This window comes from Parasteatoda tepidariorum, chromosome 9 (assembly GCF_982258835.1).
Source record: "Parasteatoda tepidariorum strain Cologne lab strain chromosome 9, Ptep-v5.0, whole genome shotgun sequence".
In the NCBI taxonomy this organism is placed as follows: domain Eukaryota; kingdom Metazoa; phylum Arthropoda; class Arachnida; order Araneae; family Theridiidae; genus Parasteatoda; species Parasteatoda tepidariorum.
This window is the reverse complement of record NC_141763.1, coordinates 22,168,600-22,187,404: the sequence shown is the minus strand read 5'-3', so window position 1 is coordinate 22,187,404 and position 18,805 is coordinate 22,168,600. Positions and strand designations below refer to the sequence as shown.

The 18,805-nt window shown below is 32.4% G+C and overlaps 1 protein-coding gene across 1 annotated transcript in view; it reads right to left on the bottom strand.

The window, feature by feature from the left end:
• Positions 1–18,805, bottom strand: part of Cals (calsyntenin 1) — a 248,623-nt gene that overhangs the window by 78,711 nt on the left and 151,107 nt on the right. The window contains exons 2-4 of the mRNA XM_087151032.1: positions 11,264–11,371; positions 6,107–6,290; positions 4,291–4,499 (exon numbers count right to left, since the gene is read on the bottom strand). Coding sequence (XP_087007158.1) covers positions 4,291–4,499; positions 6,107–6,290; positions 11,264–11,371 — 501 coding nt within the window. The remainder of the gene's footprint in view (positions 1–4,290; positions 4,500–6,106; positions 6,291–11,263; positions 11,372–18,805) is intronic.

Below are 18,805 nucleotides of genomic sequence, written 5' to 3'. Positions count from 1 at the left end.
TAAATGAAACCTAACACAATAGGGAACACAACATATCTCCTTCAGTTTTATTAAAAGGAAGAAGGATGGAAGCAACCGTTTTTTCCCATTTGGGAGTCTAATCAAGTGGATACTCTCCCCTGGTGAGGTTTTATTGAGGGCAAAATATTGCGTAGATAAAGATTAATATTTACTGCAAACTTTGGAAAAACCGAGAAGCTATTTGTTCGAAATAAGGGATTCCTAGCCAACCTAAGTCGCTGCGTCTTTTGAAGTAGGTCACTAAAGCTAAAATAAAAATTATATTCAATCATCAGTTCCTTAAATAAAAATAAACATTTCGTAAGTTACAAAAATTACAATACATAATGTCCAATAGGAAAATGTAGGTTTAGTTTCGAAATATTATTAATATTTAGTTTATTAATACTATTATTTTTTTATTTTATTAAATCTCTTATTATTTATTCCTTATAATTTGGTTTTTGTCCTCTTAGTCCCTTTATTACTTCATCATATCGTTATTTAGAGTTCAATTATATTATCAATCAGTCTTTTAGTCCTGTCGGCCTAAAACCAACACGCTTGTTAATTTAGTAAATAACGACGGACCACCAGCTGCACTTTTTGTTTTTTATTAATAACAACAACATTAAGTATAAACAACAACAACAGCTGGAGATATTGTGGATTTCGAAAGGGTTTAAGAGATATTTATCCACATCTAATGTTTATCGAGTCTCATAGGAGAAGTGATGATTTAATCTCGTCCCGCTAGGGAATGGCGCGCATGCGCCAACAAGTCCTATTATTATTTAATTAATTAATCCAATCATTTAGTGTATTAATTTTTCTATGATTGTATTGTTTTGTCCAATATATATATATAATCGCTCGACCTATTTGATAAACCAATTACAATTACTAAGATTTCCGTCTTTCCCTAAATTTAAACATTTTACGGATTTACTTTGCAAGATTTTCCCTAACATATAATCGAGAAGCACAACTTTTCGCGCAAACTTTCATGACTGCTCTCTGTCTAATAATTAATAAATAAATTTTGTACCCTCCTTCCCTGCCTAAGACCTGTTTTAATCCCTTCCACTCGGCAACGACGTTATATATATATATATATAACGTCGCCACTTGACACCAAGGGGCCAATATTGGAATGCCTAGATTTTTTAATATTGGTCCTAGAATGGCCTATATTACCTGAGTAATGACTATAAAATATGGGGTAAATTATATGTAGGGCTAATACTGGTTGTAAAGCGGCTCTAAAATATTGGGAGAATCGGACAATTCTAGATGTCAATATTGGAAATAAATATATATAGTCCAATCATGTGATGATTTTTAAAAGTGCTGCCAGATAAAATAAAATAAAAACTATTACTAAAAGTGTTAAATTTGACTACTATGGTATTTTCACTGAAGGCAACAAAAACGTATCAAAATATTCCTAACACTAACAAGTGTAAAAAAAAACGTTAAATCTGGTTTACTTTGCGTTGATAATCACAAACATTCCCCCTACATTTATTCAATGTAGTAAACGTTATGAAATTCTCTCAACATAAAGAATAAAAAGCACGTTATGTTCTTGATCAAAGATTCCATGCGAAGCAAAAGAAACGTCAGCCGCATTTATGATTTAGACCTCGACTCCGTAGGATATGATGTAAACAAAACAGATGTTCTCACTGGCAATATTTTCCCAACAATACATAAATATTAGAAGAAACTTGGCTACCGGATTCAGCAAGGGCAAAAAAGATAGGACGGCAGCGTTCTATTTTAATGTCAGCAGTGAGCAAAGCTTAAATCCCTCACATCTGTTTCGTGACAGTTGACATCGTCTGTTAACGTTCAAGCATCAAGTTGTGGATGCAAAAATACACATAAAAAAAAAGGAATAGATATTTTGCAGACGATGTAACGCCCTTGCGCGTCTTGCTATTTCCTTATTCAGATGGGAAAAAATATATATATTTCTTTTCAGTCTAGCTGCGATCAAAAAAGGAGATCTAAGTATCGAATTGTATATTTTTCCAACCTGTATGTTGTATAAACAAGGGATGTGTGAAGAAAACATGTCTGTGTGAATAATTTACAATGAACATGAATTAAATCTTGAGCGAGTGGGTGTCGGTTGCATTGATAATATATTTTCTGTGATATATTTATTCTATACTATATGAGAGATTAAGTTATAAATAAGGCCCGGATTTTGATGACATTTTCATTTTTTTGCATTTTTGGACATTTTTTGTCTTTTAGAGCAGTTTTTTTAGATTTATAGGGCATTTTTCTTTAAATTTTGGGGCGTATTTTGCATTTTAATGCATTTTTTTAAAGTTTTTTGTTAATTTTTTCCAATTTTTATTATTTTTTATCAATTTTCATTATTGCACTGGCTTCCAAACAATGAAGAAAATCTACAGAATATTAACAGGTGAAGCAAAATCTTTTCAAATTGAAGAAGAATTGTTAGTAAGTGAGACCGTCTTTTTCCAGTACGCACCTATAACATCATTAGACGTTGAAAGAAGCTTCTGCAGGAATGAAAATTTACTTTCAGACAAGAGACGCTCGTTTACATTTCAAGTTATCAAAAAACATTTAATAATCCAATGTAATTCTGATATTTAGTAATATTATGAGAAGGAAATTGTTATATCCATTAAAGTTTCTATACAAAATAAAAATATTTTGGTGTCAATATATTTTCCTTTTTTGTTATTTTAGGATATAAAACAAATTTTTCAAACTTTAATGAACGTAGAACATGTATTGCATTGCGTTATATTTTTTAAATGACTCATAATAATTTTAAAGAGCAAAACATTTCTTTAATTCAATAATTTAACTTTATTTAAGGCATTTTTTGCGCAATTTTTGGATTTTTAAGGGCATTTTTCGCCCTTTTTAAGGGCATTTTTTGCGTTTTTCAAGGGCATTAGTTGAGATTTTTTAGGTCATCAAAATCCGGGCTCTAGTTATAAATAACTTATGAATATAATAAAACAAGAATTAATAGGAGAAGTTGAATTTACATCTTAAAATGCTAGTAGGATGCTAATATATATAAAAAAAAAATGTTTTATTTGAGTTATAAATAATTTTCACATTGAAAATATGCTGAAGAAATACACCATTACGTGTAAATTAAGTTTGAATTTATAACCTAAATGTGAACATCTCAAATTGTGAAAAAGACTCTCTCTCTTTTCAAGGCTTAATTTTTTAAAACAATGGTATTATGGAACTTCAAATATATGAAATTATAATATAGGAAAATATTTGAAACAAAAAATTGTTAAGCAAAGAGTATTTTTCACAAACTAATTTTAATAATAAATAATAATAAAAATAAATTTTACGTGTTGCAACAGCATTTTTTTACAAGAAGATCACGAAGCAGATAGATATTAGATAACAGACAAATAGATATTAGACTTACTTTGAACCTCTTTGACTACTTATTGCTACGTTCAGTTTTAAAAGTGGTTATTTTTCAAGGTTGTTACAAAATTGCCAAAAATTGCATTATTCCCTGGCTTTTTTCCTTCCAAAATCAAATTTCTTTACAATTCGAGATTTTTCTAACCCAATCGGAAACTTCATTAATAATTGGCATTGATAAATTTCGTTTGGGTAACGAAACTATTGACCAATATAAATCGATTACATTGGAAAAATATCGTGGTCCTTTTACGCTATATCAGGACATTAAAATTTCGACAATGTCTAACAGTAGCAATAATACAGTAGGAAACCGATTATCCGGAATCATCGGGACCATCGTTATTCCGGATAACTGATTTTTCCGGTTTTCTGAATCGCTACAAAAAGTCGTTTTTTTTTATCGTTAACCCAACTTACAAAATGATGCTAGGGTAAACATCTTTCAAAAAAGAAAGAAAAATCCTAAAATCTTACGAGGAAAAAAAAAATTTTTTTTTAAAAATAGGGGGGAAAATTTATCGAATTTCGTTCCGGTTTTTTGGTTTTCCGGTTTTCTGATTTCCGGATAACGGGTTCTGTACTATATTTAAAAAGGGATCAGAAAGCTAATTTAGTGATAGAGTAGATAAATCAGAATCACCACGATGATTCCGATAAAGTTAACAAATTCGTGCAAAAACTTTTCTTGTTTCTTTTTCAATATTTTTTTATGTTCCATCGAAAGTTGGGGGGGGGGGGGAGAGATTTGAGTTGAAATCTTCTTCATTCGAAATCTGAGACAGAATTTTTTTTTTTTTTTTTCCTCCCTAAAAATCTAAAAATTTATTGAAGACTCACCTTCTTGGTCGATAGTGAAAGGTTGATCTCGAGAGAGGATTTCGTATTTGCAGATGTCGCTGAATTTTGCAGAACAATCGTTGTCATCGGCTTCGACTTGCACAATTTTGTCGTATAGTCTGTCCTCGTCGGCTTCAGCGCTGTACGTCTCTTGGACGAACTCAGGCGCGTATTCATTCATGTCTTCCACTGTGAGGTGAACGGTAACACTGAAACAAGAAAAAGAAAAAAAAGAATTGAGAGGGTTCCGAGAACAGTTGGAGTACCCATTTTTTTCTTTTGCATCAGCAGCCGATTGATACTGATAAAAATGAGAATCAGTTACTGATAAATATTGATTCAATAAAATATCAGTTACTAACTAATACTGATACTACTGAGTATCAGTTACTAACTCAAACTGATACAACTAAGTATTAGTCATTAATACTAATACAACTGAGTATTCGTCACTAATACTGTTACAACTGAGTATCAGTTACTAACTAAAAGAACTGAGAATCAGTTACTGCCTAATACAACTGAGTATCAGTTACTAACTAATACAACCGAGTATCAGTTACTAACTGATACTACGAAGTATCAGTTACTAACTAAAACTGATACAACTGAGTATTAGTTATTAATACTGATATAACTGAGTATTAGGGGCCGTTCAAAAAGTAAGTACATCCCGAAGGGGGGGGAGGGGATTTGCTATTCTGTACGGTTTTGTATAATGGGGAGGGAGGAGGTATTATACAAAGTACATACATTATAGGCATACACCAAATTTAAATTTGACTTCTTCCTACTCACGCCTTAAATAAATATTTAAATTTATTTAAAACATAATTATTTTAATTTTTATGACTAATAAAATGTACGTACTCTAAGGGGGGGGAGTAAGACCTTATGTACGGTAATGTACCAAAGGGGGGAGGGGGTTAAAATTTCTCCATTTTTGTGTACGTACTTTTTGAACGGCCCCTAGTCACTAATACTGATGCAACTGAGTATCAGTTACAAATACTGATACAACAGAGAATCAGTTACTAACTAATACTGATAAAACAGAGTATCAGTTACTAACTATTACAACTGAGTATCAGTTACTAACTAATACAACTGAGTATCAGTTACTAACTAATACTGATGCAAGTGCATATCAGTTACTGGTACAATTGAGTATCAATTATAAAAACCCGATAATTTTAGTATGATTATCAGTCTTAATCATATCAATCTTAAATTATAAAGGGGATGAAATATTACAAGGTAAAAATTCTAATGTTTTTCTGACAAAATTTTCGGTATTTAATTTGAATCAATTACAAAATCACAAATATTTTGTTAAAAAAACACATTTAACATCGTTAGATTCACCTTAGATTCACGGATTGTCCTATATTTATAAAAATAAGGCAAAGCTTTCATTCGCTTACAGACTTATCACTAATTGTCCCCCTTAAGTTAGATAGCTAAAATTTTGACCATAAGTTCTATATGAGATAAATAGGATAACTAAAAAAGTTTTATTTCGATAATTTACAGTTTACATAGGAGTAATTAGCCGAATTAACAGTATACTAAATAACACGATTTTACCAAGGCAGTAGTTATTTCAAGCGATATTAGTCCACGCGAATGATTGTGGCAACATTTGATAATTATTTAGCGCCAATCGCCGCTATATCGCCATGTTAACGTGAACCCTTATGTTAAGTTTTAAGTATCAATTTATCATTCGAATAGGTAGAATAATATTGAGCTTGTTTTTTAAAGAGAAAAAACGGGAAAAAATTAGAATAACTGGATGTACATATTTTTTACTTACTTCTCAGACATGAGGCCATCACACCCAACGGCAGCAATGTCAAATTTATAAGCTTTTCTTTTTTCACAATTTAGCGCTTTCTTGGCGACTAACTTGGCTTCACCCTTCGCCTTGTCCACAACCTGAACCATGAAAGGTATTTCACCATGGTGTTTATTTGTAATTGTGAAACTGCATACTTCACCTGAAAAAAAATTAATAAAATAGAAGCGTTAGAAAAAATAAACATTCTCGTCTGCACTGAATAAATAATAAAGTTGATGAAAATATGATTCACTGTCCCTTTAATGTTTTAAAAATACAGCCAGTGGCTACAGCATCGTATCAAAAATTAAAAAGAGGTAATCAATTTTTTTAAAGATACCAAAATATTTTATGTTGTTTTAGAACTAAATATAATCACTTAAATATCACCTTAAAATCGAGGAAGGCTACAATTTTACAACTTTTTTATTTAATTGCTTAAGAGAACGCTACAGCCTATTGTACAGCTGAATATATTATGTGAAACTATGAAAAGCCACAAAAAGGGAAGAAAGTGATAACAAAATAAGGAGGATTACGTGCGCAGTCAATCTTGATTTTTGTGAACACTTTAAGAAATTATTTATAGTTTTTTGTATTCACCCTTAAAATCAATAAAAAAAAATTTAATTTTTGCATATTTTTAAAACCCAAACTATGCAGCAATGTTGTAACTTATTAATAATTTTAAAAAATTGATAGCAAACGGTTTAATTCAAAAAATGTTCCTTTCCTTCCCCAGGGTTGCCACTCAAATCTGAAAAAAAAAAATTCTCTGTGTTTTCCCTGTACATATTATACACAATATTTTAACAGGAAAACCACAATCACAGTGCTCTTATATGAGCTGTATTGGGCAAACTAGACTAGTTATAATTGCTGAAAAAACTTAGAGAAAAAAGGAACAACTGAACATACTTAAAATAAATAATGCTATAGTAAATTAAATAGTATAATACAGCTTAAATATCATCTCTAAATATCCCATAGACTGCACTTTAAATTGTTACCATTTCTTAAAAGACGAAAATAAGAAACAAAATTCCCTGCATTTTTCCAGTTTCTAAAGAAAAACTCATAATTCCCTGCATTTTTCCTGTTCTCCCTGTGGAGTGGCAACCCTGCACATTGATAGTTTGCGCCATTTTTAAAATCTGTTCAAATGGAGCTAACTTAAAATGGACAAAACTTTAACCTAACAGTAGTCAACAATAAATATCAACAAATTCACATTAGTTTTTAGAATAGCAGTTATTTGCTAAAGAACGATGCTTCACGACCTACAGAGAATTGTCTTAAGTATTTTTTTTTTTTTAGCAACTATAAAGCTTTTGCAACAGGGCGACATAAAATCGCACGACATTAAATAGAACAAACTAACTGTCTTTAAACGATTCGGAAGACCATATGCATAGTTTGCCATTCCAACACACAGCTATTCAGAGAAAAACAAACAGAAATAGTTAAATGATGTCACGAAATGCATATTGTTTCTCGTCTTAATCCTTAAAATCAATCAAAAAGTCTAAATTTTTGAATATTTTTTTGAGAAAACTGTGCAGTGTTGAAGTAACATGTTTAAATATTAAAGAAATTTGATCACAAACGCTGTTCATTAGAGAAAGAAAAATTGTGACTTTTTTTTTATGTTGACATTCTGCACCATTTTTAAAATCAGCGTAATGGCGTTACCTAGAGATGGGCAAAATTTTAACCTTTTAGTAACGAATAACTATACGAAATCACAACGGAGAAGAATAAAATTTGATCACAAAAATAAAATAAAAATTGCTTTTCTTTATGTTGACGTTTTGCGCCATTTTCAAAATCAGCATTATGAGGCTGCCTACAGATGGCCAAAATTTTAAATTTATAGTCACGAATAACTATTACGAAATCACAAAAAAGAAGAAGAGAATTTGATCACAAACGCTGTTCACTAGAGGGGGGGGGGAAAGGTGGCTTTTCTTTATGTTGACGTTTTGCGCCATTTTCACAATCAGCATAATGAGGCTGCCTAGAGATGACCAAAATTTTAAACTTATAGTCACGAATAACTATTACGAAATAACAACAGAGAAGAAGAGAATTTGATCACAAACGCTGTTCACTAGAGGGGGGAAAAAACGGTGGCTTTTCTTTATGTTGACGTTTTGCGTTATTTTCAAAATCTGCACAATGGCGCAGTGTAGAAATTGACAAAACTTTAGCCTTATACAGGGAATTCGCGATAACTCGAATCTGATAGGACTGACGAAAAACTTCCGACATATCGGATGTTCGACTTACCGTTAGTTTCGATTTTGGACTTTCAAAATATTGTCGGATTATTTAATTAATGCTTATTAATTACAAATCTTCTAAATGCTTACAATATTTAAGATCATTTTTCTACAAGCCATTTACGATAAGACTGTTTGAAGCACTTTATGATACCCTGGTCCATCGGGTGCAACTTTGCTGTTGTGTTTGGCGGGAGAGACTGCAAGTTTACTGCTTTCAAATTAGGTAGATCACTATGCGCTGTGAATTTATCCATAAAGAGTATCACTTTTCTTTTTTTAGTGAAGAATTTCCGATCCAATTTTCTTACATATTCTTCAAATAAAACTGATGTCATCCAAAACTTTTTGTTAGACTTGTAATCCAAAGGATACATTTTTACATTCTTGAAACATCGGGGATTTCGGTATTTTCCGATAACAAGTAAGGGCAATTTCTCTGTCCCAGACGCATTTCTTTCAACTAACTAGGACAGTCAAACGTTCCTTGCTCATTTTACCCCCTGAGCAGTTTTTATCCTTAAACGTCATAGTCTTATTTGGAAGACATTTAAAAAATAAACCCATTTCATCAATATTGAAAACATCATTTTAACTGTATCCTTGAAGTAAATTTGGTAACGTTTCATTTAACCACTGTTCACATACTTCAAGAGGGACAGCTTTAGCTTCTCCATGAAGAGTGCGAAAGACATTGTGTGTGTGTTGCAAAGGAGGGGGCAAGATATCAGCTCCTAGGTTTTTTTTTCTTGCTCTAAAAGATCCAAAAAAAAATCGAGTTAAAGGGAGTTAAATTCGAGTAATCGAGAATAATTAACATGAAATTGAAGATAAATGGGTCGGGACCTCATAAAAAAAATCGAGTTATAGCAATATTCGAGTTATCGTACTTCGAGTTATAGCGAATTGACTGTAGTAAAGAATAACTCTTACGAAATCACAACAGAGAAGATTAGTATTCATTCGCTAAAAAACGATATTTCACAAACTTCAAAGAATAGCTTCAATTGAGTATTTTAAAGTAACCAAATAACTTTTGTAGCAGAACGGCGTAAAATAGTGCAACACTAAATAGAACAAACTATTCTAACTCAGTCTTTAAGAGCATCGATCTTCCTCGGCTGTCCTTCGCCACTTTCAACCGGAAGACCATTTTCATGGTTTGCCATTTTCAAACACACAAGATATCCAGAGAAAGACAAACAGAGGCAGTTAGAGGGGACGCCACGAGATATCTTTAGCTTCTTGTCTTCTGGACCCTCTCGTTGAGGTGTGAAGAGCTAGATGAGACGTTGACGAATGGCGGAGTTCCGGCCCAACAGACGTCTAACGTCAAGATAGAAAGATGGATTAACTTGCACGGGGATTTTCTGGAAGATCTTTTCCCGAAGAAAATATTTCGTAGAAACTGAGACATGTTTCACTGGGCGAGGAATGGTACTTATCGTTGGATTTATAAAAGCCAGGTGACTTTTGCGAGAGAGTGTAAAGTCGATGAAATACGTTTGTCTTAAGAAACAATAGGATACTTTGTTGAAGCTGTTTTGTTAGCCATTTTTCAATGCTTGTAATGCCACTTCACAGCACAATACATTATTAATAAGTCGTATAAGATCTGAACTAGTATAGCTAGAAGAGGAATATTAAAATTAAACATAAATTTTCAAAATAGGCTTAAAAAACCTAACAAATCGTTTTCAGTTAAGTTTCGTTTCAGATATCGTTTTCAAATTGTTTCAAAATCATTTTCAGAAGCTTGAAGACAAAACTAGAAATTTAAGAAAGACTAAAAAGGGTACTTTATAGTAGAATGTGATGGTAAACGGATAGCTTATGTTTTAAATAGTCATTCTTACTAACTCGTAATGTCATTTTACAAAACCGCACGTTAAAATGTTAATAATAAACTTATGAAGCTTATAATAGAACGTCTTATAAGTATCTACAACCCAATTTTACTGTTCAAGATTTAAAACTGAAGTTTTATATATAGATGAAATCCAGAATATAAAATGGGCCAAAAAAAAGAGCTTAGTAGACGAAGTTGGAAGATAATCTTAAGTTTTGATAGTCATTCTTATATGCACGTAAGGCCATTTCGCAACTCGGTATATTAGAACGTCTTATAAGTTTATTTATAGAATTTCTATCCGATTATCCTCGTTACATCCTATTTTAAAACTTCTATAAAAAATATTTCCGGATAAGGATAGCTACAAACACAACTATGGGGAATATATAGTTTAAAATAATCATATCTACAAAAAATATTATATACGTGAAGAAAATATTCATTGGTGTAAAAATAGAAAACATAATTTTATTAAACTAAAGTGAAAGCTAAATTTTGAAAAAATTTCAATAGTCTTAAGATGTGTTTGTCAACAGTTAATAAATTTTTCCAACACGTTTGAACTTGTTAATTGAAAGTAATACACGAATGCAGAACTCAGAATAAATATGGATGGTGTTTTCTACTTTACAACAGATGGCGTTGTTATTTCTCGGCGTTCATACTTCTATGTTACTGAATTATAACATAAAATCGAACGATTGCAATTTTCAACACTCTTTCTAGCTCCATTAACAAGAGGTAGAAAGCAAAACGAAAAACATTTGAAAAGCATTATGAGTGGCCAAACGCATTTAAAGTTTTGCTAAGATGTGTAATGAATGCTTTTTACGCAATCAGAATAAGAAAAGTTGTCCATGTACTATTGATAATAATAATATGTAAGATGAAGCACAAAAATAAATAAATTGCAGATTTTGACACCACTTTCTACATGCTGTGTATTTTAATGTCTCTAATTTGTTTCGCCATATTCTATTAAAAAAATAGAGAACTTACCATCAACGACTCGTATCCTTGGCGATACTTCCACATTTCTGCCGTTTTCTCGCGCGATTGCATGGTAGCCAACTTCAGGTTTCACATTTTCTAATCGGAGACGGCCACCTGAAAATAAAAACAAAGACATTAGCATGCTACTATGATATACCATTATTATTCAAATATATTACTAAACAATTTCCGTCGACTCTATATGCAAAGCTTGAAAATTTGGAGAAATTTATGTATATGTTATGGTCTATTTATCAGTAATGATTAATATGAGGGGAGCTTAACCCTGCCCCGCCCCAACAGGGGGCATCCAGGAAATAGTGAAATTTCGAAATGCGCGTCCCTGTCCCAACAGTACAAGAAGACAAATAAATTGTGATAAACAAAAACGGCCTGAAAGTGAAGTAATTCCGAGAGTGACCCTAGATTGCACGAATTTGATTAATAATCAAATATATCGGTTATTATTAATTAGCTGCCAATGAAGTTTGGCAAATATAATATGATGCTTTTTTTAAGGTTCAGGGCTTTCAATACCACTAAAAATTAAAAAAGTATTCTAATATAAATATTGCAATCCTATAGAAATAATTCAAAATTGCTAGCATTAAAACTAGAAAGAAGTTTTTAACTTCCTCTTCCACCATTTTGGTCGATCCGAATTTTGCAAGACGAAATATGCCAGCATTTCTAAACAGGTTCAAGCACGATCTTTCAAATCAAGCCAACAAGTTTTTCCATGTGAATCTTAGACAACATTTGCTGCTAAAAGAGTGATTGTTTGCATCTACAGCGCGAGAACGCGAGAATCTCGCATATTTTTTTCTTTTCTCGCATTAAAAAATGATTACCGCGAGGAATTCGCGCATTCTATAAACCAATTTCAAAATTCGCGAATTTCTCGCATTTTGAAAAAAATTTCTCATTGCGCCAATTAGAATGAAATCCGTTTCACTTTTCTTCCTGGATCTTTCATTATTTTCAACATCTGCCCCATTATCTAGCTTCCCTGTTTACCAGTATTGTTCAGAATCTTTAAGAACTACAGAGTCCATCCCTCCGAACCTCTTTCAGAACGCATTTCTCTGCAACCACGTGTTTACTGTAGGTAAGGTTTCTTCATGTAAGACGTTCAAATTTTTTGCGCATTAATGCAAGATGGACAAATACCTTGTAAAGGCAATATCTTCTACTCCGAAACGGACAAATGAAAATGAAACAAATGTGGGTAGAAACGATCAAAACGAAACAAATACGCATTTGAGTTACCTAATTAGAATAGCTGATGAAAAAGTAGATATAGGACATTTTCCATATGATGATGCAGCAAAAATATTCAATGCTTTAAAAATTAGAAGATATTAAAAATGTATTATAATTAAAGAAATGATTTTTTTCATGTCTCTTTACGTTTTTGTTTTTTAATTTTTAGAAATCTCACTTAACTTTTTGAAATCTCACCCTGTTTTTGAGAAAGGGTGAGAAATTCTCACCCATTTTTTCTCTGCGATGAAAACACTGACTAATAGAGTTAGCATAGTAGTGTCTCCATATTTTTGTCTAACTCCTTCATCACTTTAAAAGCAAAAATCTTTCGGAAAATCCGGACGAATTAGCAGTCAAGCAAATGTATTAAGTGGTTCAGATTCTTCTTCTGATTGTTACTAAATTTTAAAACTTTTAAAACTCGTCGTAAGTAAATACATATGTTATAATGGCCGGGGGAAAAGTGGAATTCACATATAAGTTGCTTAACACGTTGAATGCCATGGAGGTCACCGGTGACCGGCACTGAGTTTGTTCGTAGCGCCACGGACCGACGAAGCTAAGATTATTAGAAACACATAATTCAAGTACATTTTTAGCTTTTTTTATATTATTATCGTTACTAAAAGGGTATGAAAAAATAAATGCAATATAGAACACACAAAAATAGTATTATTTATCTACACAGAGATGCCAACTTGCTCCGGACAGCGAATAAATATTTTAAAGTGGTAGTTTAATTAATTGTGATTCTTGGTTTCATAAATTCAATTTAGATTTTTATCCACAACTATTCCTAAACAATTCGTAGGCTTATACAATTCACAACTTTCTTCAGATATGTCATGTTAAACCTTTTAAAAAACTAGCAAAATCTGTCTAGTACTTGCAAATTTAGTTTGTAGTTATTTACCGTTTGGCCAGAAGGGCAAACCATGTAAAATTAGAGTGGCATTCAACGTGTTAAAATTAAGTGGTAGAAATAAAATGAAACTAGTTTGTTTTTATCTTTTTCAGGTAAGCAACAGCTCTGGTAAATGAATACTTTCCCCTTCTTAAAAAAAAAGAAGTCTATTTTAGATCAATGCCATTCTTTCGAGTAAATGGAACAAAAAGGTGCCAGCCATCAACCACCTACGCAGAAAAAAGAAAATATATATAGGGTGGATAATATGATAAAACTGTCCTATAAGGTACGAGAAGCCCCACCAGCAAAACTCTTTCAAGATGCAAACCAAATACACATTTCATAGGGAGAGAAAAAAAACTACCTACACTGTATCGAGAAAAAGCGTTGAGACGATATAGCAGGTACAGCTGCTATGCAAACAGCTCCAACGGAACAAGACAAGATGGGCAGAATATGCTTTTCCTATCTCATCCAGGGGCTATTTGCCTTGAAAAAGTAAACAGAACCCGGACAAAACGACTTCAGACTAAGTTGCAGGAAGAAAAAAAGAAAAAAAAGAAGCCAACAGCATTTCGCTAGAACGTTTCTTTGCCATCAATCGATATTAATACTCTCTGGTATAAAGCCAACGGACCATGAAAACTCAACATTTCTTTTTATAACTTTTTTTGGGGGGGAAAAAAAGACAAGCCAACAATAAAAGGGCACTCGATGGATTCGAAAGGAGGGGAAAATGAAGGGAAAGAAGGGATTTTTGTTGAGTTTTTCTTCCCTGTCTTAACAAAGATTGTGGACGGCGATGCGGGTGTGTATGATATGCAAGGTTCCAAATTCGGGTTTTTCTTTTTATGTAAACGAAATGATGCGGAATTTCGGGGATAGATTTGTTTGCGTTTAATCGATCTAAGTTATTACAATGCGGGTTCAATGCATATGCAATTTGGATTTAGAGAAATTAGCCGCAGCAAAACTATTAAGTATTTCGATGACCGAAATATTAGATTCTCTAAGGTAATATAAATGGATTGAGTTATAGTTAAATGGATAAGTTAATTCGGTAACTTATTTAAGAAAATATCCATAAATGTTTTTGTTAAATGGTATCTTAATTGTTTTATAACTGATCTATTGTCAAAGGCTCGCCAACCCTAGAATCCTTATTGACAGCTTCACTCGCTCTGCAGACACAAAAATATGGCAATCTATAGTTTGTCTAAAGTAAGAATTCCCCAAGCCATTCGTCTGGACCCGCAGCGGTGACTATGGTAACGAGGTATAACTATTTCAAGTAGGATGTGGGGTCACTGTTTAGGAAAGTGTTTTGGTTCCGGTCGGCGAAAGAATAGGAATCTTTTTTTTCTCGGTCTATTGTGTTAGCCCTAGAATAAAGAAAAGCAACTCTCCCTGAAATGCACTATTCCGTTTCCATAGCAATAGACAGCCTCAGACTTTGTGGAGAGGAGAGTTCCTACCGTAGACAAACTATAGTATACTTTTTTAAGCAATATGCTAGTACTTGGACAAAAACTGTCAATTCGGCATTAGGGGCCAATTACGTAAGCACGCTTTTGACAATTTTGAATTCCCCCTTACCCTTTGTCAGCAAAAATAAGCAAACTATTTACTCCCTCTCCCACGCTTATATCTAAGAAAGTCACACCACCTCCTCTTAACTTTTGGCTTCAATTGTGACTTTTTTTTTGCTAATTTTAAGAATTTTAGAAATAATTTTTAAAAAATTTATAACTTTGTACAAACCAAAATTTAAAATGAACTTTCACCTACATGTAAAATTTTTTGGGCTTCTTTTAATTTTATTTTTTATTCATTCAAAAATAATCAAATCAATCTTTTTAAGAGCTTACGTAATAATTGTACGGTCCCTTTCTCGAATGGCAAACTTATACGTAACAAATTCTTAACCAGTAATACAATAGTTACAGTAACAAGTGATATTTTTCTTTAATACAAATGCATATTAAATTGACCGAGTGACTAGTTCTAGTCGTAAGTAAGCAATGACCTACTAGTTTTCTTTTGTTTTTGTCGCAAGACATAAGGGGTGTGATTGTTCGTTTTCCAGTGGCGCCATCTATTGCCGAGAATTCAACTTCTGCCACACCCACACGTCACGACCGTTTTAAAGGGAGGATGCATTCATACGTCCATTCATTCATCCACAGATCATAATTTTGATCCAAACCAGAGAACGATCTATCTCCAATCCAGTACTCCCAGAAGTTAAAATTTTTATGGGAACATGGAGATTCATTAAGGTGCGAAATATTCAAAATTTTTAAGTGTGAAAAATTCAAAGTTTTAGTTTTATGTGAGAATTATTTTCTCCAGAGAATGTTGTTTGTTAAATCAAAGCTAAAAATTCGTTAAATGAGAGCATTTTAATATCCTTATTGTCAGGACAGAGAAAATACTAGTTAAATCGGAGAATTCGTTAAATCAAAGTATGTGTAAAATCAAGATTCCACTGTATGTTAAAGTGAATATTAAAAAAAATACAGTGAATTTAAATGAATAAATAAATTTAGAGAATACGGAAAAAAATCTCGGAATCAAAAATCCAAGCAGGAGAACATCCCTTCAATCAACTGCTAGGTCTCAGACAAACGGGACTAATGTTAACATCGAATCCTGAATTAAAGTATCTACTAAAAATAACTTCTGTTTATTTTTCGGAGAGTGTACTTATAAGAACGTTTTTATAAACAGCAAACAATTAATTTTTATTAACAGCTACTAAAGAAGACAAAACAAACAATAATTCAAATTAATAGTTAAGGGCTTAATGGATTAGGAAATAAAAAGAATCACAGTTATTCATTGCATATTTCCTAAATAAAACAAACAAAACCGTTGAACAAACAATTTTCTTTGGATGCTTTTTACCCACCATTATTTCCACTCTTTTGGTGTTCTTTTGTTGAATCTGATATTTTCTCCAGCTTTTTTACCATTACTTTTGAAAAATTGCAGAGTAAGAAAAGGATGGTGCAACGAAAGAAGGAAGGGGAAAAAAAGGTTGCTTATTGCAGCTTTTGACAGACAGAAGGTATTAATGCACTTCTTGTTTATGCCCCAAAAAAAAGAAAAGAAAAAAATTCACATTGGAAATCTTACAACGCGAAATCACGTAGAAGAAAAAAAATCGCCTCCCGATCTGCTTTGCTTTGTCCACGTGGGAAGAGGTGTAGAAAAAAAAAAATATCTTTTTCATTTTTCTTTCTTTTAGTGACACTTCGAATATTGTAACTTTAAATTGTTGACTCCAAAAATAAAAAAATTCCGCTACTTGATAAAAGCTTGAGAAAGAAAAAATATTTCGGAATAAAATGTTAAAACAAAACAAAGGCACCCGAAAAAAAATGTATCGGGAAGTTTGAAATAAATAAAATAAAAAATCACATTTCACCGGAAATTGCCTCCGAAAAATTCTTCCCTTGACTTTAACTGTAACTACCAGTCTTATTCTTTTCAAAGAACCCGGTGGCAATTGCTTTGTTACCACGAAACAAATAGAATATAGGTGTAAAAAGGAAAGAACAGAACTAATCAAATCGATTTTTGCATTAGAATTTTTTTTTTATCCCTTTTCAAAATTACAATTTTTTTTTTATTTCCTTCTTTAGTGTTGTTTAAACGGCCATTTTCAGATGTGAAAAGTCATTAGTTTAAATAGCTCAAGCCCGGAACTTTTTCCCCTGTTTATGGGATTTTTCGCAGAAGTCTTTACAAAAAGCGTCCCTTCGAGGAAAAAAAAAAAGGAACTTTCCATTTTATCTTAATCAATTTAGTCTGGAATTTTCCCCAGAGAATTCAGCTTCATTAAGATTTGATACAACACTAAAGTAAGAAGCATTTATAGCTAATTTTGGAATAAAATTGCTAATGAAAGATTGCTTAGTAAGGAACTGTATTAATTTATGGAATAGTTAAATAAAATGCGATGCAGTTTTATTAAAAGCTTTGATTGCCCAGTTAGCTTAGATGGCCTTTAATCAGCGAGTAATTGAGAACCTTTTCAATTTGCAGAACTAAATAAACTTAAATGACACAGTTACTTCTCATCGCCATCTAACATCCTAAGAAATCGCACATTTTACGAACATGCAATAATTCATTTCCATTTAGTTCGCAACAAATCGTAGAAGCTAATGGTAAGCTTATTGCAATCGCAGGAAACTTTTTTGTACATTTAAGTTTATTAGTCATTAGCTTCGGATTGGATTTCTGCAAGAATGTTTCTAATTCAAGCTGACATAATGCCAGCATTATGTTTGCACAATGCCATATTCGTAGATGCTAACTTACTAAGCTTTATGGGCAATTTTTTTAATCGCGGTATATATAGGGGAAGAATTTGAAATATGGGACATTCAGTTATTATTATTATTATCAGTTATTTTTAAATTCAATGTTTTATAACTAAAAAAACTTGTGACCGGTGAAAATTATTAGGGATCAAACTGGCAAAATTCACAAACATCCCAATGTCATTTAAAATAAATAAAAACGCTAACATATCTATTCTCTGAAATCTACTGTCGTCTGCTGTGGCAGAAGGCCACGTAAATTTGACCCGATCAGACGATGTGGGCGGCGCCTGAGCTGGTATCCCTCTCTCCAAATTTTTCCACCACAACCAACGAAAATACGTTTACAAAGTCGAAATTTTTGATGGTTTCTCTGTGATGGACCAAGACATGATGTTAAACATCAATAATTCCATCATGAACCATTATATTTTTGATGGTAACCAACATAAATAACAATCACCCCAAAGTAGGAATTGGGACTGATTTATGATGGTCCAACATAAGAATAGTTACTTGTTTTGATGGTTTGTTCATTTTAAACCATCAGAAATTTCCATCATAGTATCTTAGGAATCAAATGTTGAAACGACCATGAACCACCATCACCCCAATGTAGGAATTCTGACTCATTTTTGATGGGCCATCATGAAAAAAAAATTGTTTTTATGGTATTTTCCTGAGAACCATCAAGAATTCCCATTAAATTATCATGGAAATGTATAGTTGGAACCATCATGGACCATCAACGATCATCATGGATTGTTGGTCCATGAGAATCAAACTTCACTTGATGGTAACTATCATAGTATTAAAGTAGCATTTTCCATCATGGAATGATGGAAGTTTGTTGGCATATCAAAAACCATGAACGCAAAATGGAAAAGGTTGGATGATGGTGACCATTAAATGTCAGGCCATCATGAATCGCACTAAAACCAACATAAACCATCAAAATGTTTTGATGGGACCATCAAGAATTTTGACCTGGGTAGTCACGGCAGATTCAAGCATCTATGTAGTTATTTCTTATTCCACTTGATT